This window comes from Ursus maritimus, unplaced genomic scaffold, assembly GCF_017311325.1.
Source record: "Ursus maritimus isolate PB19 unplaced genomic scaffold, ASM1731132v1 scaffold_2, whole genome shotgun sequence".
Classification (NCBI taxonomy): domain Eukaryota; kingdom Metazoa; phylum Chordata; class Mammalia; order Carnivora; family Ursidae; genus Ursus; species Ursus maritimus.
In genome coordinates this window covers 65,439,529-65,464,203 of record NW_024424452.1, presented here as the reverse complement: position 1 = coordinate 65,464,203, position 24,675 = coordinate 65,439,529, and the positions used below count along the sequence as shown (strand labels likewise).

Here is a 24,675-nt window from a genome sequence, read left to right as displayed (position 1 = left end):
GAAGGAACTTTTCATTTCGGTGATATTTGAAAAAGGATAATTTCAACTAGGATTTACATCTATATTGTTGTTTTCCTAGTTGCTGGCCTTCTCATTTTGTTGATGTGGCTAGGAGTCAGGCCATGTTCACTGTTGGCTGTAGCTGAAAGTATCAAGGTTAACATTCCCTCTAGTGTCCTTGTTTTCATCTCTCCAGTGGTTTTTGAGTTTCCTTAGAGACCCTTTATTAAATAATCTGAATTTAGCAGTTTTTCCCATTGTAATCTCCCCTGTGGGTGTGATGGTAAGATTGGGAGGGAGAGGAGGCATTTTATAATGCTTTGATTAGTTGTCAGTCTTTTTGTGGGGTCATGACCTTTGCAAGTGAATCTCAGCTCTTTTTTGTCCCCCTCTTTAGATGAGAAAGGAAGGCTAGAGGACGCTGGAGTTCGGTATTCCTATTGTCGCATGTCAATTAGGCTCTGGTAAAACCCACACTGGTAGAGCACTGGTAAGAGTCTTCCTTGAGGACAGGTCTTTGGTTCCAGCAGAATGCTCTGCATCTATTTGAGAATGGTTACTTTCACCCTCAGGCTAAGGGGACAGAAGAAGACTTTCTCCAGTCTTCACCCTGACATCTTCATGGGGCTTCTGGAGGTAAATCTCAGAAAATTCCTCCTAGGCTGTGCCCCTGGGAGCTTTTATCTTGCAAGGTAGTTGGCATTCGTGTCTGAACTTACTCACCTTACCCTTGAGTTTTCCTGCCTGCTGGTTGTAGCCACGGTTTCTGTTTTCAGGAAGTTGTGATTCTCTGTATTCACTCTCCAGTTTTCCATGTGCCAGTTGACCTTATGACCTTAATTCTCTGATAAAACTAAGACTAGTTTTTGATTTTCCATTTGTACATCTTTTTTCTTGTTGTAAGGGTGGGACTGATGACTTGCAAGCTCTTTCCATGTTGGGCTGGAAACTGCAAGTCACATCTCTCCCCATTTTATGATACTTTCTTTGCTTTTCATTTACCCAGGTTCCCATAGTAGCCCTCAGTGTGACTGAGTTCACATTCAGTATGGTTCTCAGACTGTTTCTTCTTGTCACTCTATGGGTATTTTCTTTCAATAAAAGTTTCCACAGGCTTTCTAATGATTCATCTCTCAGGTGCTTCTGTCTACAGACACCTCCTTAGGCTCTGGAGCGTGCGTGTGTGTGTGTGAGTGTGTGTGTACGTGCTGTGTACTTTAAGAGACTGAAAAACAATATTCAGTAATCACTTTGCTATTTTAATTCCTTTTTTTGACTTTCTATCTCTTTCCCATGAATTCTAGTTTTAGAACCCATGTCTTAAGTGAGGATAATTTTGTTTGAGAACGTACCATATCGTGTTCCTTTTCTCCTAATCTTTGGACTTCTTATATAATTTACACTGTGATTTTCAATATAGAAAGAAGAAAATCCTATAGGATAGTTTTTTTTTTACAATAAAATACATAAAACATTATGAAATTATAATTCATATGACTTCCATGTAACAGTTTCAAGTTATAAAAAAAAAAATTGTCATTTGATGCATTCAACAAAGTCCCCTGATTTAAATTCTTTCAAAAGTAGAATGTGTGAAGTTAGTAGAAAAGAATGTCTTCAGATTTTGGCTGCTGTTTTGGGGAAGTGACGCCAAATTTGTGTTGCGTAGTAACACAGTTTAAATCTCATTTGATCCACTTTCACTTGGATATTTCTCTATGTTTATCTACTGTCCTATTAATATAAAGTATCTAGCCAAAAATCTTTGTGTTTGTTATTTATCCTACTATTTTCTCGTATTTCCTAACTCAGAAAAATTCCTTTCAGTCTCGTAGTGTGGATAAGCAACATGCTGTAATCAATTATGACGCCTCCACGGATGAGCATCTGGTGAAAGATTTGGGCAGCCTAAATGGGGTAAGTTAAGATTTTCTTTTTTGTCTTATTTGGATATTTTTAATTGTAAGAAGATAAATCAGGTTATATTTCCTGTTTGTGTTCTCTTCCTTTTCTTTAGTTTGCATTTTACTCTTAAAGGCTTACTAGGTACATAGCACTTTGGGGACCATACGGAAGAATAGGAAACTAGCCCGTGTTCTCAAGAAACTGTATAGGCAGTAAATACAGGAATTCAGAAGGCTGTTGGTTGTTATTATCCATAATGGTTGAAAAAAACTTCTTTAAGGAGATTAGATGAAAGTTGACCTCACTTGGTGGCTTGAACTTATGTGGGAAAATAGTGGAAAGCCATGGCAGTTAGTATGAAAAAAAAAAAAAACACTCTTGGAAGACAGAGAAGTATAGGGTAACTTAGAAAAAAAAAGGTGGAAACATGGTTTGATGCCAGATGGTGGAGAACTTTCTATACTAGAGTAAAAAAGACGTGAAACACATCCTTTTACCTTAAAAATATGGCATGTGATTTAAACACCAGTATTCATTGTTGCTTTTTTGTATTCCTACTTCGAAGATATTTTTGTGTTACTCCAGTGAGTCTTTTCCTAATTCTTCATTTATCTTCCCACATTGTCAGAATATAAGGAGCCACAGAATAAGAGAATGCTGAAATATTGAATAATTTCTTATTTCTTCTCAACTTTCTTATGGCCCTGCTAACATAAGCAAAAGCAGCATTTTTCCATAGCTGTGCTGTTGAAATTGTTAAAGTGAACTTAACAGAAACTAAATGTATCCCAACTGCTTCTAACTGCTATTGCTTTTCAAAATATACATTAAACATTATATGGAAAAACATATGCAGAAGTTTGGCAATTACTGTGAAATTTTTTTCTCTTTCTAAATTGGCCTGCTACTGAAAGGCTGACATTTAATCAGCCTTTGAGATACTTTGTTTTTCTGTTAGTTTTTTTCAAGCCTTTGTTTTTTTCTCATGGCACACAGAATTAAGTCTCAGTACTTCAGGTTTGAACTGAAATGGCTCAAATTTGGCATCACCCACTTTTCCAGATTCCTGCTCCATCACATTTTCCCTTGCTGTACCTCCAAAATAGTAGTTCTCCTGCTGTCTTTCTCCTTCTCAAAATAATTTGTTAGATTTTCTTCAGCTTAGTAGTTCTCCCATCTGCCTTGTCATTTACACAAGTGGTACTTAAACCCAAATTCCACTTCTTCCTGAAGGGAAGGAACAAAGGAGAGGCATTTAGGAATATTAACTGCTGATGTTGTTATCCTGTTGAGCGGATTAAAGCAGAAAGGGAGGCGGACTGGGTAGAAACCGTTTTAACAGGAGACAGGTAAGTAGCTGTTTTGATTCCCAGCTCCTATTTGCAGATTTACTTTCTTGCTTCTCCACACCTGTAAACCTTTGTTCTGATCTTGTCTTGGGACAAAGCTATGTCAGCCTTGTGTTCTGTCTACTTTTACTTACTGTCACTGTGCTGGATCATGAGCTCCAGAACAGTCATGAGCCTTTGCTCAGAGCTCTGCACAGTGCCTGAACACGGGAAATCTGTTTTGAATGGAATTTAATTTTATTTTCTATACGTAGGAATTTATAAAGAAAAATTTAAATCTACTTGCATATGTGGACTATTTTAACTGAAATGTTACATTCTGGTTTTAAGCCTAGAAATTTTTGTCTCCACCATAGTGCATTCACAGGTGTCTTTACATTATTATCTTGGAAAATAATAAGTAAGAATTACATCACAGTGTTTTATTCTTTTAAAAGACTGTGATCAAATATAAAAATTATTTGGTATTGGTTATAAAAAATATCAGGTGAAATACTAACTTACAAGCATCCCTGGGTTGACCTTTCTCTTAATTTGATTATACTCAATAGTTCTGTGAAAGATAATATCTGCTAGAGAGCAACATTTGCATTTTGAACTCGAAATCAGGACCTGGATTTGAATTTCAGTCTATAATTTACCAGTGTAAATCCAGGGAAAATCACATACTCTCTCTGCAATTTAGTTTCCTTGTATATCTTCCTTTTAGTTCCCAGAGTTGTGGGGAAATGTAATGAGTTTGTGAGTATGAAGGCTCTATGAAAAATTCAGTTACCTTGCTTTAGCTTTACAACAATGAAGTGATAATTCCTGCTCTGTGGTGGTGTCACGGGAATGACATGCGACAGTACATGTAAGTGTGTGCCCAGTGTGGAGCTGGAGAGCATCACACGAGTGACAGCCTAGGACATATGGCAGAACAAAATTGTGAACTCCCACCTGTCATGCACTTTGCCCGTGAGTGGACAGTTACAGCCTGTTTACTCTTAAAATTCATATAATTCTAGAAATTTGAGCATCAGGTTAGAAGTAATAATTTTAGAAGTAAGGGAACACGATGTAGTGGTTATGAGCCCAGCTTGAATTCTTACCAGTGATGGAACTGTAGACAGGTTACTTAATTTTTCTGTTCCTCAGTATTTTTAAATGTTCACAGCAAAACGGTACTCCTCGCAGGTTGTTGTGAAGCTGTGATGAGTTCGTAATTGTGCATGATTAAAGCAGCCCAGGGTTTGCCTTGGGTAAGTGGTAGTCACGGTGGCAGCGGGAGCAGCACCCTGTGGCCTACATACTTTTCCGTGAATCCCCCGCTGTATATTTTTAAAAGCACTTACCAGCTAAACCCAACTTTTAAAATAACTCTAGCTCTGACCACTTTCCCTCTTCCCTTTTATCCTACCCTAAAATACACTCCCGAGGGACCTGGATGGACACTTGATGTTACTGTTACCGGGAATGAGATCGCTCCGCCTGAGGAAGCTGCGGCGGGTCTTGTAGTTGACGTTATCCTGGCCCATTTTCCTGCAAGCCCCTTGAAGCTTCTCTTTCTATGAACACCCTTGCTTGCCTTCACTTCCTCCTGCCTGCTCCGTCCCCTGGAGCCCCCGCCCCTCTGAGAGCCACTGTGGCCTGCGCCTACCACTCCCATCCCATTCCACGTCCGGCGTCTGTTACTAGGCTGCCCCTCAGCTCGCCCTGTTCCGGCTTCTGCTCTATCCCCTCTCACTGGAGTTTCTGTCAGCATCAGACCAGGGCGGCATAGAGTGGAGAAGCTGTGGGGAAAAAGGGGTGACTTTTGTCACTGGCAGGCAACGTGACTGAGGGGGTTGCGCCCCTGGCCACTCACTCTCTTCAGATTTCCCAGAGCGTTAGTATAATACACAGTGGTTATATGGTTTTATGTAATCGGTTATGCAATTTAGTTGTATGTAAATTAAAGAGATGTTTATCTAGTTTGTTTTGCTTCTGTAAGTTAGTGGTTTGGAAGAGGGAGTTTGAAGAGCTGGCCTGGCTTGGGCACCCAGGCTTCCTTGAGATGGAGAGAACATGGGATTTGTAGTTGAGAGACATCTGAATTAGGATCTCAGCAATTCTGCTTCTGAACTCTGAGATCTCGTTTGTTACTTCATTCTCCTCATTGTCCTTGCCTATTCTACCTGTAGGGCAGAGGTGTGATCAAATGATGTTGACATAAGAGACAAAACCTATTCTCCCCATGTTTTTAACTTATTAAAATGCTTTGTAATTGATTTATTTAAATGATTTTTTTTTTTTTTTTTTTGCCTGTTGCTCTTTGAGATTTTCTCTCTTCCTTATATAATCTTAGGCCTTTAGGAGACTTTTTCCCTTCAGATGTTTTCACTTGCATTTTTGTGTGCTGAAACTTTCTGTCTAGATCATATTTCCTAAGCTTTTTTAGACCTCGGGGAATATTTCTGCCATAAATGCCAGCGTGTTAAAATTATGTTTCTCAATTTCTCCAAGTACCTACCTAATAATATGTCAAACACACAGTAGGTGCTTAATTAACAGAGTTGAGCAATCTTAAGCCTTACATGGATCTGATTGGTCATCAGATTGGCCTTTTTGAGTAAAAATAGTATTTCAGGTTAAGACATTTTTAAGTGAAATTGGCTTAGAGCTGTGGTGGCACTCCTCTGACACGGTGTACCTGTCTTCTGCATACCAAACATGAGTGAATTAATGTTTTCTTTTATTCTTCTCTTTGCTTTTCCATCATTTTCTTCAGCTCTTCTGTTTCGTAATTATGCTTAGAACATTTTGGTAAACTCAAGGTGTAACTTTTAAAACACTCTAAAAGTTCATTTTGGAAATGAATGTGAAATTAGTTTACAAATGCCTGAAGCCTTTGAATTTTCTTCGTATTAACATTTCAGCCTTTCTGTGAGGGATTTTAGAAGCTTGTGTTTTAGGATTACTCATACATCATGCTAAGGTGTGATCCCAGGTTTTAGCAGTATTCCACTGTCTCCATGTATCTGTGCTTGGAATTACGATCATAACTTCTTCTAGCTTTTTTCTGTAGATTTACAACTGATACTCCATGACATATTACGAAGTGCCGGTTATGCATAGGAGTTTGAGTATATGACCACAATAATATAATTTCCTTAATATATTTTATGATATGTCATTCAGGACCCTTCTAAACTTCCTCACCACGAGGGAAGCTTTCCCAAATAGGGTATTATGGCCATCTCAAATCAAAAAAAATAGAAGATTTAAAAAATGGAATTCAAAAGGAAAAAATAATTTTTAAACTTTCAGCTAATCAGAGGAAAACTTGGGTATTTATATAATATCTTCATTCTGGGCAATTAGTATAACAGTATTCTGTGTTCTGTGAATCTAGCAGATTCCAAGTCTTTAACTTCTAGTGTGCCAGGAAAAATAATCATCACCATTTACCATCTGTGTCTAGTTGAATCTGTAAGTGTTTTTACAAATAATTTGCAGAAGTAAGGATAAAAGGATAATGAAAAACAATTGAAACTTTAATAAAAAAATTAATCCTGACAAATTCATATTTTTATTTCATATTTTCCTGGTTTTGAAAGGTACATAATATACAAAATGGGTATTGTTCATCAGTTGTCCAGGGACACCTGGGATATATATATCCATTTTATAAGTGTTGTTTTCAGATTTCAAGTACATTTCTAGCTGTTCTAGCTTATCATTATTTCTAGTTCTTGCATTGTATTATCAGAATGCATTATTTTTAAGACTTCAACGGCTTAAATTTTTTTAAGATGATAGCTATCTTCCATAATTGCGAGACATTTCTTAGTTTTATATTTATTAACAGAAGATTAGTAATTTTATTTTTTTATACATCATCTTTCCTTCTAGTTAGCTTTGTATAGATACCTGCCTTGGGCATTTGTCCACTTAGAAACTAAATCAAATAAGTGGTGGAAAACAAACATCAAAAAAATGAAAGAATGCTGTGAAAATTTAAAATACAGAATTGTTCAGTATCTTATTGTGAAATATTGCATGATTCTTCTTAGTGAAAGGCTAACTGGATGAAAAATACCCTATTTCCTCTTTGTCCTTGAAAACAGCCTTCTCTCACCACTTCTTGCATTAGAGAAAATTCATCTAGGATTATCTTTATCTGAAGACTCCTGGTCTCATATTTTGCTCCATTATTATCAGTTTTATTGCTGTTAATGTAGTCTAGAGCTCTGCTGTCTCTTTGTGTTCATCTTATAATTGTGAAATATCTTCCTGTCTGTTTTCTTGTCTTTGCCTTTATGGATGTTAAGCGAGAAATTCTGAATCCTCAGTGGTGCTCTTTAATAGCTTGTAAAAGAGAAGGACAAAGATAGTGTCTCCAGGTGTGTGTCACATCTTCTTGGAGACATGGTGCAGTGCTGTGGGCAATGCGGTAAGGAAAGGGAACGTCACAGCAGCAGTGATAGTTTACGGCATCGTCCTTCTGGTCCTGTGCTTCCCACTACAGCAGCCACCAGCCAGTGTGAAAGCACTCAAAAGAGACCAGTCAGAAGAAAAGAAAAAAGACCAGGAAATATTTTGTTGCTTTTTATATTGATTATTTGTTGAAATGGTACCATTTTGGATATATGGGTTGGATTAAAATATAGTATTAAAATTAATTTCACCTTTTCTATTTACCTTTTTAATGTGCCTACTAGAATAAAATGATAAAAAATAGCAGGGTGTTTCAAGAAACAGAAAAAATAAGGTCAGTAAGATCCCATAATGTATCTTAGAGTCATAAAAAGGTCTAAAGGATTCATCTGGTAATTGTAAAATAGAAAATATGAATTTTATCCCATTTTTTTAAAGTAAATTTTCTTTTTGTTCTTTGGAAGAATTCTAATAATGAAAGTAATGAGATATCAAACCTCACAAATAGAATTGTCAAAAAAAGCTGAAATTGAATCCAGTGAACCCTAATGATATATCAAGAGTTAAGTATTTTACTCTTTACAATTTGCCAGCTTCAAATTAGGAGCTTTTCTTAGCATCATATTTAGGTGCCTAAATTTGTCTTGGCAGGGCGGTGGGCTCAGAGTCGCTGCAGCCTGCTTCTTTGTGTGTTATGAGATCAAGTAAGGGTGTGGTAGGAAATTCTAGGATGCGTGGCACATTTTATGATACCTAAGCCGCGTTAACCACCATATCTAATGTATTTTGAAGCATAAGGTTTGAGTATTTGTCTGAAATGTAACAATTAATATTCCATATATAACCTAACATTTTTTTCTCTCTTTGCAGACTTTTGTGAATGATGTAAGGATTCCTGAACAGACTTATATCACCTTGAAACTTGAAGATAAGCTGAGATTTGGATATGATATCCTTATATGATTTTGTTCATTTATCAGATTTATTCAAAAATCTTTTCTGGTGTAAATTAACTTTTCTTGAGATGTAAGAATTTGCAGTGGAGGCATGCCAGAAGTCTCTTTGCCCTCCCAAACTGGAATACATGTTTAAAAATAATGTGTATCTATTTCTGGTCAGTATGCCTGTTCCTAAAAGTAATCCTAGAAAAATTGATGGACTCAACTTCTCCCCCCACCGTAGTTTCAGTAGAGGTTTCCCTTAGTGGTATTGTATCTATAATTTGGGTATGGGAGAATATAACAAGGAGAGGACAGGGGAGTGTTTAATATTAGCCCAAGGGATTTTTTTGTTGTTGTTTGGTGATCATGGTACAGATCAGTCTCCTGGGGAAAGTTAAGAATTTATCCTTACCTTTTTTGCCATTCATACTCTTACTCTATTTTATGAATTCTGTCTCTATTGCGTATTTAATTCAGATTTTCCAGTATCCTATATCTTCTGAGACTTGCGCTCCCTGGTTAAGTTAATTATGCAGTTAGTGTGTATTTAAGATTCTTTTGTTTAAAAATAGGTATTCTAGGGGCGACTGGGTGGCTCAGTTGTTAAGTGTCTGCCTTCAGCTCAGGGCTTGATCCCAGCGTTATGGGATCGAGCCCCACATCAGGCTCCTCCACTGGGAGCCTGCTTCTTCCTCTCCCACTCCCCCTGCCTGTGTTCCCTCTCTCACTGGCTGTCTCTCTGTCAAATAAATAAATAAAATCTTTTTAAAAAATTAAAATTTTTTTAAAGTAAGTAAATAAAAATAGGATTCTGAGGACTGAACAGGGAGGGACATGACTTTGTCCTTCTTAGGGGAGGGTAAAGAACCACTAGTGAAGAGAAGGGACATGATTGATTGAAAAAACATAAAACATTTCTGTTCAAACAAGACAAGAAGCTTTGTAGTAAAAGTCTTTTCTTTAATTAAAATACAGATATTTCACATTTTACTGAATGTTTTTCATGTGTTTCCATTTTTTTAGTTACTACATTTATCTGGACTTCAGTATTGAAGAATGTGTTAAACGTATTGGCAACTCGGATGGACTTTATCACTCTAGCATAGAAAATGTAGTCTCAGCTATCTGGAGTTGATGCTTAGATAAAGTAAATGTACTAACACTTCAAAATTGTCATTAAAACATAACTAGGTTGTTTGTTTTTACATTTAACTTAAAATTTATGAAAAATATTTTTGTAGCACATAGATAAACCTTATACTTGTGGAACAAAGGAACATGTGAAAAGTGAAACCATTAAATATTAATACTTGTAAGTTGTATGTTTTAAATCCTTTTAAAAATATGAATCACATAAAATGATTAAGAATTAACATTAATAATCGCCTTGATTTATGGGCCATTTTCCACCCACAGAAGTTTCATCAAATAATAAACACAAACATATTTTGAATTTAAGTATGTCCTTAATCCATTTGACCTTAGCTGTTTCAAAACATGAGAAAAGAATAGGAAATCTGAGTTTCAATAAAACTCTATACCATTTACTTTGAATTTTAAATCAAGAAGAAACTACTGAGAAATAACTCCTGCTTTTACAGTTTGTATAGTGATTTCTTAATAGTGAACTAATATTTCCTTTTTATATATTAGCTCATAATATGTCTTTCTGAAATTGCTGGGACAAATGTTTTCTTCCAAAGGACTGTTTTAGGGTTTTAAATCAGTGTTGAACCAGAGCTGCTATTCCAGATCCTCAGAGTAGGCTCAGTTAATTTTATTATTTTAAAATAGCATCTCAGGGGCGCCTGGGTGGCTCAGTTGTTAAGCGTCTGCCTTTGGCTCAGGGCGTGATCCCGGCGCTCTGGGATCGAGCCCCTCATCAGGCTCCTCTGCTGGGAACCTGCTTCTTCCTCTCCCACTCCCCCTGCTTGTGTTCCCTCTCTCGCTGGCTGTCTCTCTGTCAAATAAATAAGTAAAATCTTTAAAAAAAAAAATATTTTCCCAATCGATTGTCTATTTGTTCTATCAATTACTAAGAGAGAGATGTTGAAATCTCAGGCTATAATTGTGGATTTGTCTATTTCTCCTTGCAGAAGTTTTTGCTTCATGTAATTTTTTTTTTTAAGATCTTATTTATTTGACAGAGAGACAGCCAGCGAGAGAGGGAACACAAGCGGGGAAGTGGGAGAGGAAGAAGCAGGCTCCCAGCAGAGGAGCCTGATGTGGGGCTCGATCCCAGAACGCCGGGATCATGCCCTGAGCCGGAGGCAGATGCTTAACGACTGAGCCACCCAGGCGCCCCTGCTTCATGTAATTTTAAGTCTGGTAATTAGGTACATAAACATTTCGGATTAAAATATCTTCTTGATGAATTGACATCATTTTTTTATTATAAAATAACCTGCTTTATTCAAGATTATGTTCTTTGCTCCAAAATATGGTTTGTTTTGACATTGATATAGTTTTTCCAGCTTTATTTATTTATTTAGATTAGTGTTAGCATGGAACATCTTTTACATTCTTTTACTTTCAAGCTGTTTGTGTCTTTACATTTGAAGTAGGCATCGTATAGTTGGCCTTACTTTTTTTATTCAGTCTGATAATTTCTGCCTTCATTTGGGAATTTAGATCATTCACATTTAGTGTGATTATTGATGTAGTTAGGTTTATTTTATTTTATTTTTTTAAGATTTTATTTATTGGGGCGCCTGGGTGGCACAGCGGTTAAGCGTCTGCCTTCGGCTCAGGGCGTGATCCCGGCGTTACGGGATCGAGCCCCACATCAGGCTCCTCCGCTATGAGCCTGCTTCTTCCTGTCCCACTCCCCCTGGTTGTGTTCCCTCTCTCGCTGGCTGTCTCTATCTCTGTCGAATAAATAAATAAAATCTTTAAAAAAAAAAAAAAGATTTTATTTATTTATTTTAGAGAAAGAGTGTGTGAGTGGGAAGAGAAGCAGAGCAGGAGGGAGAGGAAGGAGGAAAGAATCTCAAGCACACTCCCCACTGAGCATGGAGCCTGATGTAGGGCTTGATCTCATGACCATGAGATCATTTCCTGAGCCGAAACTTAACAGTCAGACACTTAACTGACTTGAGCCACTTGATGTAGTTAGATTTAAATCTATCATCTTGATATTTGTGTTATTTGTGCCATCAGTTTTTTGTCGTCTTTTCCCCACAATTTATTTTGGATTATTTGAACATTTTATATCACTCCATTTATCTTCTATCTTTATGCACATTGTACTCTTATATCTTAAACCAATGTAGGTATCATTTCTCATGCTCTTCATTCCTCTTTATAGGTCCATGTTTTCATCTAGTATCATTTTCTTTCTGCTTAGGGCTTCCTTTAACATTTCTTGTAGTATGGTTTTGCTGGTGATGAATTCTTTCATTTTCATGTGTCTGGAAAAGTATTTCACCTTAGTTATTGAAAGTTACTATTGCTGGGTGTTGAATTGTAGGTGGCATTACTTTTCTTTCAGTACATTAAAGCTATTGCTCTACTGTATTCTTACTTGGATTATTTCCCTTTATCCCTGATTTTGAGCAATTTGATTATGATCTGCCTTGGTGTAATTTTTTTTTATATTTCCCCTGCTTGGGGTTTGTTAAGCTTCTTGGATCTGTGGGTTTATAGTTTTAATCAAATTTAGAAAATGTTTCAGCCATTGTTTTTACAGATATTATTTTGCCTTTCTCACTTCCTTCAGGGACTTCAATTAAATGTCGTTAGATTACTTGACATTGTCTCTCAGCTTACGGATACTCTGTTTATTATTTTTTAATCATTGGTTCTGTGTTCTAGTTTGGATTGTTATTATTACTGTGTCTTTAAGTTTACCTATCTTTTTTTTTTTTTTTTGGCAGTGTCTAATCTGCCATTAATCCATGCAGTATAGCTTTTATCTCTTGAAGTTCAACTTGGATTTTGTATTTGATATCTCCCAAGCTACTACTTAACTTTTTGAACATACAGAATATGGTTATAACTTTTAACACCTTTGTTGAGTTCTGGGTCAGTTCTGCATCAGTTTTAGTTGATTTAATTTGCATGTAGAGTAATTTTTTGATTGGATGGCAGGCATTGTGAGTTTGTTGAGTACTGCATGCATATTTTTGTATTCCTGTACATATTTTTGAGCTTTGTTCTGGGACACAGGTTACTTGGAAGCAGTTTTATCACTTTGGGTCTTACTTTTAAGATTTGTTAGGCTTCTAAGCTTAGTCTGAGGCTGATATTCCAACTATGGAGGCAAGACCTTTCTGTATACTATAGGGGTCAGCAAACCCAGTGGCAAATCTGGCCTTTAGCCCATGTTTGTAAATAACGTTCATGCCCTCTCATTTACATATTTCTGTGCTGCTTTTAGACTACCACAGCAGAGCTGAGTAGTTGTAACAGAGATCATATGGTCCCAAAACCTAAAATACTTACTATCTGGCACTTTACAGAAGAAATTTGCGACTTCTGCTTTATTCAGTGACTCATGATTCATGATGTTTTCCGGACTGGCTTTTAGGAACAGACACTATTCCTGGCCGTATGTGAGCACTGGGCACTGTTACCTGTAGTACTTTTAGATAGTTCTTGCCCCAGACCTAGGTAAGAGTTTTCTCACATGTATTACTAATCAGTACTCTGCTGAATGCTTGAACAGAATTCTCAAAACACATGGAATTCTCTTTTCTGTGCAGCTCTCTTCTCTTCAATACTCAGTCCCATGAACTCTAGTCACCTTAGTCTCCCCAGACTCTCAACCCTGTTTCCTTCACAGCTCAGAGAACCTGCCAGGCTCTGACCAGATTACCCCTCCTTGCACTTTGACCTAGAAGTTCTGTTAAGGTAGTGGTCTGGGGACAGTGATTAGACTCACCTCGATTTGTGTCTCTTCACTCAGGAATCACACTGTCTTTTGTTCCCTGATGTTGATTGTCTTGAAAACCATTGTTTTAAATATTTTGTCCATTTTTTTGGTTGCTTCAGGTGGCAGAGTAACTCTGGTTCTTTTTTTCTATCTTAGCCAGAGGCAGGAGTCTAAGAAGTTGATTTCGGCCATTCTGGATATACAGATTGAATCCAGGGGAGGAGGTATAGGCTAGAGACAAAAATTTGGGAATTATCATTGTCTAAATAATATTTAACATCTTTTTTTTTTTTTTTTAAGATTTTATTTATTTATTTAACAGAGATAGAGACAGCCAGCGAGAGAAGGAACACAAGCAGGGGGAGTGGGAGAGGAAGAAGCAGGCTCACAGTGGAAGAGCCTGATGTGGGGCTCGATCCCAGAACGCCGGGATCACGCCCTGAGCTGAAGGCAGACGCTTAACCGCTGTGCCACCCAGGTGCCCCTAAATAATATTTAACATCTTAAGACTAAATGATATCACTCATGGGAGTGAATACAGATTGATAAGAGAGAGGTCCAAGGACTGAAACCTGGTACATTCCAATATGAAGAGGCAGGAGAGATAAGGAATCAGTTAAAAAAAGATTAAGATAGACTCACCGGTGAACTAGGAGGAAATTCAGAATATGGTATGGTTTCCATGTTTGGTGGAAAATGATGTAAATATTACTGAAATACATAAATCTCAAAATCCTTACCATCCCAGTCATATGAGTCAATATAAGAATCTAGTACCTTAATTTTTTTAATGTTCTTTTTCCCAAAGAAGTTGTCTATTCCTGTAACAGTGGCCCACAAAATAATTGGATTAATCGAATTAGAAGCAAGGTAAAAATCGTCCTAACTTTGAAGATTATGATTTATCTGTACTTGGACCATGACGTGGCGTTGTGTGCTTGGGTCCAGATCATGGCTGCTGAGATGATCAAGAGGGTGATAAGCATAACTAAAAATCAAGGATTCTTCATTTGGAGGAGTTAAGATTCTTCCTGATTAATGTGATTGATATCCACAATAAAGCATGAACATACTTTCCATATTTCATATTTCCATATTTCAAAAATGGGGGACGTTTCTCAAAACTAGAAAGAACTAAATTTAAGAAATTGAGTTGAGTGATTAAATAAAGAGTAATGTCCTAGAAGAAAAGTTAAAAGCAGTTATTTAAAAACTGTGTTCTTATAAAACAACGTTTTTTAAAAGTTAGCCAAGGTATTCACCTATCAAAATAAAATGATACACCTTTCTGAAGGTGTTGACAAATGTAAGCTAGTAGAAAATTGTTTAAAGAAATAAAATTTTCCCCTTGGAAGGTTTTCTGTCATGAACTTTTTTTAAAACTTGGGATCTCCTAGAATCTGCCTTGTTAATACAGTATGCAATCTATTTTAGTTTAATTGTGTATTTCAGTATTGAATATAGTCAAATAAATTTCCCATATTTCTAAGGAGAAGATCCAAAAAGAAAAGTTTTTGGCTAACTTTAAGGAGACTTTTTAAGGGTAGTTTTACTATATATATATTTTAAATCACACATATAAGGTATACAAATTTAGAAAAGAATGCTTTTTTCCATTCTTCCACTGCATAAAATAATTGTATTCAAGTATTCTCATATATTGTGACGTCCAGTGTCTTTAGTACCATGAGAGTCACATTCTTCTTAGTATATAGTTTTTCAGAGATTATTGTATTAATGCCCATTTAATTGTTTGGGACTACAGCACTTTTTGAAACCTTGAAACACTGGAAATCTTGTCCCATGTAGCAAAAGCTCATATGTGATATTGGATTTCTTCTGTAAGTGCTTGGTATCTCCCCAGAGAAACAACTTAGTGACTTAATTTTTAAAATGATTTTTGATAGATGTTTTAACATCTGACACCTGGTGTTTTTAAGGCCCTAGGAGTAACTAAAACTTTAAAATTTTGCTCTCCTTTTAGTTAGCTTTAATTATCATTAGATAAAGGAGCCGGTCTTAGCATTACTAGTATGCAGATGAGTTTCTTTGACCCCACTTTTAGATGCACATTCTTTGAATAAACTGAGCATTAGGATGACCTAGAATAGTAGTCACACAGCCTTATATAAAGAAATAGGGAAATAATGTACGAATATGATGTTTTTAAGATTTTATTTATTTCAAGTGAGAGACCGTGCGAGCAGGGGGAGGGGCAGAGGGAGATAGAATCCTAACTGGCTCTGTGATCAGCATAGAGCCCAACATGGGGCTCGATCCCATGACCCTGAGATCATGACCTGAGCTGAAATCAAGAGTCAGATGCAACCGACTGAGTCACCCAGGCGCCCCACAAATACGATTTTTAATAAGCAGGAATTTAAACTTTTTATAATTTTTTTATTCAGATATAATCAACATGACTGTAGTTAATACTGTATTGTATATTTTTAACTTACTGACAGCATGAGAATTGTATCTTAGTTTGTCATTTTTTAAAATTAGCAACTTAAAAACAGTTAATCTGGGTCTGTACCATTAGGAAGATGGTGGCTTTGGAGGTAAATGCTAGGACTAGGGCAGTCTCAAAATATCATGGTGATACCAGCGTTCTCAGGTAAACTCATGACCCAAACAAGAGGATCATTGAGATCTTCGGTTCTGCACACACAGACCATTTTGGAAGGTAAAGTGTTTGACCCCAAGAAGTGTGGCCTCTCAAGTTTTCCCTGATTTTAAAGGAGTCTTAAGTCTAAAGACTGTACCCCAGACTAGCCTTGGAGAATAGCCTGGAACACTGTCAGGAATACAGTTGAAGCCCCAGGAAACCCTCACAGCAGGCTGCAGTCATTTGTGTTCCCCACCGGAAAAATGGAAATGGCTTTCAATTTTTTTGAAACACTGTTTTCCATTGGAAATGTAGGAATGCTGTGAATCTTCTCCAACTATTAATGAGTTTCCTGGGGGTAAAACAAAGTTGCTAGACTTGTTTTTCATTAAGTATGAAATTATTACAAAATGTGTATTTTCACCCATATCAGGAAATACGTATCAGCATGTGTACAAAACAAAAAAGGAAAATTCTAGTATTTCACAGCTGCGGGAACCCTGGATTGGGATTCAGCTGACCAGATTGTTATCTTAGGTTTTGCCCCTACAGTCCTCAAGTTCCCTATGTGTAGAATATGTGGACCAGTTCATGGAATTAAACAGGATACTCCCCGGCACTCTGTACAACTCCAAAAAATTCTGCGTTTTTATTGTTTTAATGAGTAGAAATATAAGTTAAGTACTCATTTGCAAGTTTGCTGCTCCTTAGGCATAGAAACTATTTTTACCCCAAGCGGTTGTGATAATTATAGCTTTCTACCCTTGAAGTCATAGGGTGCTATGAATTGGTAAAGGATAATAGAATTTAGTACATGGTTATAAAAGTCCTTTCAGTACAGGGTTAAGTAATGGTGGGAAATGTGACCTCTACTGTGTAGTGAAAGATGTTCTTTAATATACAGAGACATTGTTCTTTTTGGCATAGTAATGAAAGCATTCATTATATCTAGCACTTGGTTTTCATCTGTATAGAATCAGTTGTTTGATAATGTGATTCGACCTTGATTGCAAAGCCCGAGGAAAGGGGCGATTGTGGTTGCTGTAAGGACCCTAATTACAGCATTTCTTCGGCACTTTCAAAATGAACTTCATTTTATCAAGGCGTATGAAGTCTGAGTAATGCAGTTCTTTCAGGATGTACTGTTGGGTAATCACTGATGAGATACTCCCTTTCACATTGTTGTGATTAACTATCAGTATAATTTGATCCAGGTGCTTTTTCTTTGCAGTCATACTGTTTGTTTGTGAGAACTGAAAATGTCTTTTGTGCTCTAAATAGCCAGTTACTTGCTTCTTGAAGACTATTATTTGTTCAGTTTAGAATTACTTGCTAGATTTTAGATTTTTCTCTAGTATTTAAAAATTCAAGTCTTCATAGTTGTGAGCGTATTGTAACATAAACTCTTAAGGGGAATATAATGCTTCTGTTGTAATTACCTGTTGAAAATAGAACAATTTTGAAATTATATTCTTCCTTAGCTCTCTTTACATACAAATCTTTTCACTGTAGTACGGGGAGAAATGAGGGTCCCTGAAGAAGCACTAAAGGTAAAAATTATTGTTTCTTTTGCAAACCTATCATTTGCTAGGGTTGATTTTACTCCTGGATGTTTCATTTTCATGTTTAAATGTTTTATAGCATGAGAAGTTTACCATTCAGCTTCAGTTGTCCCAGAAATCTTCAGAATCAGAATTATCAAAATCTGCATGTGCCAAAAGCATAGATTCCAAAGTGGCAGAAACTTCGACAGACGTGCAGCACAAAGCCGCAGAAGCAGTGAAATCGGAGGAAAAAACCATGGGTAAGTGAGCCATGGTTAAAAGTACACGCTTTGTTTTACAAAGCTTGGCCACGTCCATATCAGTTTATAATAATGATGATTTCAGAGTGAGATTTAATACAGCCAGTGCTTTCTTTAGAAAGCATGTAACACGTAAGTAGATATGGCAGTTACGTGCAGGTGTGTTTAATATGTTTAAATATTTGAGGGAAGTAAATATAGTTTACAGTATTTTTATTATTTCATGTTTGTGTACTTTTTGTGAATTATAATAACTGAAATGAATTAAAAGGATGTCCAGTGAAGTTATATCATCCTCATTATTATTATATTTATCGTGTTCCAGGAACTGCTCTACATAAATAATCCCATTCATGCAAAAACAATTTTTAAATTAATAGGCATTACCAAATTTGCTCAGATATAAAGCTACTAGTCACGTTAACAGCTAGTTTAAATTTGGTTACTCTGCAATGACCTTAGGCTTTAAAAATATTTTTAATGGTCACTCATAACAAAATTTACTTTAGTTTTATCTTTTTTAGACTTACTTGAACCATTTCTGTATACCAAAAAACTGATTACACCTTAACAAAAGCTATTAAGCTAACACAGTTTGCATTACTTAGGTATTAGCCAGTGCAAAATTTCATTTATTTAGTCATGTCCAACATGGAGTAAGGTCTTACACAAATAACAAGTTTTTCAACTTAGAGTACTTTTCAACTACCTAGACTGTACCTTGTTTTCATTTAATAAATTAACCAGGCGATTCTAACATTCTGCAAAAGTATATATTTTTTCTGTTTCATATGCTTTAGATAGATTTTTTTTTCCTCTTTCCAGATATTTCTGCCATGCCCCGTGGCACTCCCTTATATGGGCAGCCATCATGGTGGGGGGATGATGAAGTGGAGGAGAAAAGGGCTTTCAAGTCAAATGGCAAACCTGAAGAAAAAAGTCATGAAACTGGAACAGCAGGTAAGTAAAAGCTCAGACTATGACATTCAGTGGATTATTTTGGGGAGAATTTATAATCTAAGCAAAAATCTGGCAACCCTGGAAAGAAATATATATCTATTACTCTTTAATAAAAAATGTGAATGTCTTAATGATTTTGTCATTGTAAGCTTATTATGCATGATTCTCACATAAAATATTAATTCCAGAATCATTTTTATTTAAAATATTATTCCAACTTATGAGATTAAAACTTAAAAAATAGATTAATAATATAATCGGGCATTTAAAGTATTTTAAAATAATTATTAAAATGTTTTAATTAGACCAAAATAGTAGGCACAAACTAATTTTGTGTGTTTCATTAGATTCACAGGCATCTAATCATACTTTTAAAGGAACAGTTTCTGTTATGTTCAGAAATGTGATACATGAAATTAAAACTTCTTTAAAACCTCAGTGTGCTTTATTTGTTGGGATGTGGTAGCAACAAGATTAGCCAAGTTCAGCAGCCAGAATGAAAAAATAGTTCTGGGTCACATTCATAGTCCAGGAACAAATTCTTTTGTTGGTAGAGGGATTTAGTAATGAGCTAAGTGTCCCACAAGCCAGAAAATCAAGATTTCCAGGAAACAAACAGGGGTATTGGTTGGCACATAAGGACTTGGCAAAGACATCAACACCAAGGGCTCAAATGGCCAGTGCATGATGATGGCAGATAAGGACCCAGACCTGGAAGAATTAAATACAGGTACCAGGAAGCCCAGCAGTATGGAAAACCCAAGTCTGACCCAGAGTCAAAGATAGATTCCATCAGAACCCTTTTCCGTTTCCCACATTTGACACGAGTTGTACAAGATAAGTAAGCCATTTTTCTTAGCTGGAGAGTAGGTACACTGTTCTTTAAATATGCTGATTTTGCCAGGATACAGGTCTAAGAAAGCTGGCCTTTATGGACTCAATTTTACAAGTGCCCCAAACTGAAGTTGTCAACTTTGCAAATAAATTCCCATCATCGCTTCCTTATTTCTGTCCACCAGCACGGTTTTTCTTCATGTCCCCGCTTAGAAATACTGAGTATTGATACTTAATATCATTCAGCATAGGGTCAGATGCAAATAACACAAATGCGACCTGAGACTAAGCAGGAAGGAAATTTACTGGCTTAAATAGCTGTAGCTCTTCAGGACTGGTTCCTGTGTCTCTGCAGTATCTTCGGGGAGCCCTGTTCTCCCCCTTCTCAGCTCTCTCCACGGTGCTGCCCATCAGGGCTTCTGTCCTCATCCTCATCTCTGTGAATGAAACTGAATTCTTAAACGAATATCAGCTTGTGTGGCCTGTCTTATTCACTGTCATTTTTGCCACATGACAAAAGCTGTCTCATAATCTTGGGATTATTTTTGACATGAAGAAATTAAGTGATTTATGTCTTGTGTTAAATGGCTTAAAGAACCCAGCCAAATTCAGCCGATTAAGGGCCTTGTGGGGCTCTCATCAGCTTTCTTAGATTAGTGTGAAGGGGTTCTTGTTTCAAATTTATTGTTTGTAGTTTCTTAAAATATAGGATGAAGGGAACAGCTTACTGACCTGAAATAACTTCTGATACAGAGATTGTAGAATCAATTTGAAGATGTATACTGAATCTTACTTAATTTGATCATTTCAAAACTTTTTATTGAATGTTTCAAATTATGACATAAGTAATCAGTTTATGCTCTAAGCATGCTCTTTTTTAAACACAAAAAGTGATTTGCTTCTTGGTTACCAATTTTTAGAATGTAAAATCTTAGTAATTATTGTGAGAGGTGAACATTTCAGAAACGGTAATAGAGTATGTGTTACCTACTGATTTCTTACGTCCCTCTCAGTGGGTCCACATGTATCCAGAATCTCCTACAGACTTAACCACATAGCTTAAAAAACCCTAGAAGCAAATATGTACATCGGAGCAACCAAATTCTCCTGAAATTGTATGAATACTTTGTTTTGTTTTGTTTTGTTTTCCAGAGTCTTATTTTGCATTTAACCATAATAGTATGCCTTTGAACTATGTGTTAATATGTAAACTCCCTCAGGCCTTTTTATTATTTTTTTAATAATAATATTTTTTTATTATGTTAGTCACCATACAGTACATCCCTAGTTTTTGATGTAAAGTTTGATGATTCATTAGTTGCGTATAATACCCAGTGCACCATGCAATACGTGCCCTCCTTAATACCCATCACCAGCCTATCCCATTCCCCCACCCCCGAAGCCCTCAGTTTGTTTCCCAGAGTTCATAGTCTCTCATGGTTCATTCCCCCTTCTGTTTACCCCCCCCTTCCTTCTTCCCTTTCTTCTCTTACCGATCTTCCTGCTATTTCTTATGTTCCATAAATGAGTGAAACCATATAATTGTCTTTCTCTGCTTGACTTACTTCACTTAACATAATCTCCTCCAATCCCATCCATGTTGCTGCAAATGTTGGGTAATCGTTCTGACGGCTGAGTAATATTCCATTGTATATATGGACCACATCTTCTTAATCCAGTCATCTGTTGAAGGGCATCTCGGCTCCTTCCACAATTTAGCTATTGTGAACAATGCTGCTATGAACATTGGGGTGCATATGGCCCCTCTCTTCACTACGTCTGTATCTTTGGGGTAAATACCCAATAGTGCAATTGCTGGATCATAGGGTAGCTCAATTTTTAACTTTTTAAGGGACCTCCACACTGTTTTCTAAAGTGGCTGTACCAACTTGCATTCCCACCAACAATGTAGGAGGGATCCCTGTATGAATACTTTTCGTCCTATTAAGAAGGAGAATCTGTCCTCATTTGAGCTATAGGTGTGTTCTTCGACCTGCTGACATGGTGTGAACATTTATTTAGGTTACATTTAAAGGTCTTTAAGTGTTGCAACTGTGAGGAATACATTTCTGGCTCTTTTACATTGATTTTAATCTAATCATACTAAATTTGGAAACTTCCCAGTTGTGACTTCTTTTTAGCAAAAGATGTTTCCTCATCTTTGTTATTTGAGGTACTTGAATATGCAAGGTTGGATATATGTCCTAAGCTGAACAAATGTGCTTTCATCATTATAGCCTTTATCATCTTGATTTAATTGAGTATTTCCCTTAATTTAGTACAGAAGAATGAAGGGAACAGTTTTTTGGATTATGTGTCTTACAAGTTTCCCTAAAAAGGTTGCATAATCGTAAAATACCCTAAGAACTTGAGGATATTATCACCAGTTGCTATTCTGATTTAGATAAACACAATTAATTCTAACATAATCAATTATTAGGTACTTTTAAATATCTAGCAGTTGAGATTATAACAAAATATTAGTATATACAAAATATTAGTATATACAAAGTATTAGGATATTTACTATATTAATTTAATGTAGTATAAATAGAGTTTGAAGATAAATGATGTTAAATTCATGAATTTCCAGTATCTGTTCTGTGTTCTGAGAGCTAATTTATTTTTCTATATTAATTTAGAAGACACCGCCCCCCCCCCCCGCCAGTGATTTTTCTGGCCTACACCACCCAAGTAAAGCAGGCCCACATGTGATCTGTTTTTATCATCTTCAGAGAAATGAATTCCTTCAGATGCCTGAACTTTACTTTTGCAACTGACAATTTCTTTTAAAAGTTTAACCATTTTCGGGGCGCCTGGGTAGCGCAGTCGTTAAAGCGTCTGCCTTCGGCTCAGGGCGTGATCACGGCGTGCCGGGATCGAGTCCCACATCGGGCTCCTCCCCTATGAGCCTGCTTCTTCCTCTCCCACTCCCCCTGCTGTGTTCCCTCTCTCGCTGGCTGTCTCTCTGTCACATAAATATAAATAAAATCTTTAAAAAAAAAAAAAAAGTTTAACCATTTTCTAAATTTGTATTAAATGAATTACCCATATCGCTGCCTTCTTAAGTGGAGAAGGCTGACTATAATTTAAGTTTCTGGTTGATGACTCTAAGTTGTCATGATGAATATCAGTTACTGAACTGTGATACATTACAGTGATGTCCTCGGGGGATGTTGAAAGATGTAGAACTGCTGGCCCTACTTACCAAATGGTTCTGGACTGCTGTAGTTCTGAGCCACATGCCAAGCTCTTGTGTATTGTCTTACCTCTGCCATCTGATTCTTACTTTGAGTGCAGTGCGTCTTACCTTAATCCCCACTTCAGATTTGCTACATGTATTTGAGCACATAGTAAAAAGGCTCTCAACGAGTGACTTCCCAATTAGTAAAGATCATGAGTATGGGAGTATAGGCACCGTTGAATCTTAGGTTTTTTGGAGTTAGATTTTTGGTTTAGTTTTCATTTCCCTGATTCTTAGCTATGCTGAGGAATTCAGTAAAAGAGAGATGTTTATTTTTGTGCCGCCTTTGTGCCGGGCTTTGTTCTGGGTAACTTAGGTTATCTCACTTAATACTTAACCTCACTGGGTCATCACAGTGATCTCGCCGATAGATACCATTGTTTCTGACCAAGAAAATGAGAATTAGAGATTGACGGAGACAGGATATCTGATTGCAGATCTCTTCGCTACTTTCCTGCCTAGTTACAGTCATCAGGTCCTAACATGCTGCCTTTCCGCTATACTGTGCTACCTGACACTGTTAGATAGCTGATTTCTGGGAAACTTGTGTCTCAGGTGTCCAGTCCTTGGAGTAAAGGTGACTTTGAAGTAGGACTAATGGATGATAACCTTAAAAACAATGATGTGCAGTTGTTGATCTCTGCTGTTTTTTATAACGCGAAAAAATGTTGGAAGTGTATCAGTATTAACTGTGAACTTCTCCTTCACAAGGAAGGAAAATTAGGAAAATATTCCTTTAAATTATGAATGACAAGTAGATGATAAATGCTATATCCTTGGAGCAGCTTTTTGTGGTTTTTGTTTGCAGTTCAGCCACATCATTTTATTTGAGTATCCAGGTGGTGGTAGAAAGAACCTACCCCACCCCTTGCCTCCAGCCAGCATTATCCTCTCACCAGAAGGATGAGCAAAGCAGAATAAATGACTCACTGAATGTATGTATGTGCCTAAATAGGTACATACACAGATAGGCTGGGTTTATAAGCCGATTGTACTTATGGAACTGATCAAGTACAGTACATTGTAATAGTAAATAAGTCAGTGTATGAAAAATTAAAAATAACCTTTATTAATGAGTTTACTAGTATATGGGGAATGACTAATGCAATTTACTCTCATGGAAATTTTAAATGACAGGCTTTCAGAGTAAACAGTGCAAGTGGACATTTTATTATTAAAATAAATTAACTCTTACATAAAGAAATTTTAAAACATGACTTTAGGTTATTTAGTCTTATTGTATAATCTCTTCTTCCGAATAGCATGTAAAGTTTTTGCTTTAATGACGTAGAGTGTTTTCTGATACACATTTCACATTTTCAGTTATAAGAAAAATTATATTTTGAAAAGAATAATTTTTACTTTGAAAATTGTTTTCATTACTCTGTTTACCTTCTGTGTAGTGGGCTTTTTTTCTTTTTTTGAGCGGGGGGGACTGGAGCTTGTTTTTTTTTTTTTTTTTAAAGATTTTATTTATTTATTTGACAGAGAGATAGAGACAGCCAGCGAGAGAGGGAACACAAGCAGGAGGAGTGGGAGAGGAAGAAGCAGGCTCACAGTGGAGGAGCCTGATGTGGGGCTCGATCCCATAACGCCGGGATCACGCCCTGAGCCGAAGGCAGATGCTTAACCGCTGTGCCACCCAGGCGCCCCTGGAGCTTGTTTTCTATACCCTATTCCATACATTTGATTACAGCAGTGTTGTTGTCCCATTCTTAAAAACCTAAAAGCAAACAGTTTTATGTTCGGAGAGTACTGC

The 24,675-nt window shown here is 36.6% G+C and overlaps 1 protein-coding gene across 9 annotated transcripts in view; it reads left to right on the top strand.

The window, feature by feature from the left end:
- The window catches only part of CEP170 (centrosomal protein 170), a 119,413-nt gene that overhangs the window by 45,424 nt on the left and 49,314 nt on the right, over nucleotides 1-24,675 (top strand). For all 9 annotated transcript variants that reach the window (XM_040636072.1, XM_040636071.1, XM_040636070.1 and 6 more), the window contains exons 3-7: nucleotides 1,828-1,917; nucleotides 8,523-8,601; nucleotides 17,566-17,624; nucleotides 17,716-17,878; nucleotides 18,704-18,838. In XM_040636072.1, the coding sequence (XP_040492006.1) occupies nucleotides 1,828-1,917; nucleotides 8,523-8,601; nucleotides 17,566-17,624; nucleotides 17,716-17,878; nucleotides 18,704-18,838 (526 nt within the window). The remainder of the gene's footprint in view (nucleotides 1-1,827; nucleotides 1,918-8,522; nucleotides 8,602-17,565; nucleotides 17,625-17,715; nucleotides 17,879-18,703; nucleotides 18,839-24,675) is intronic.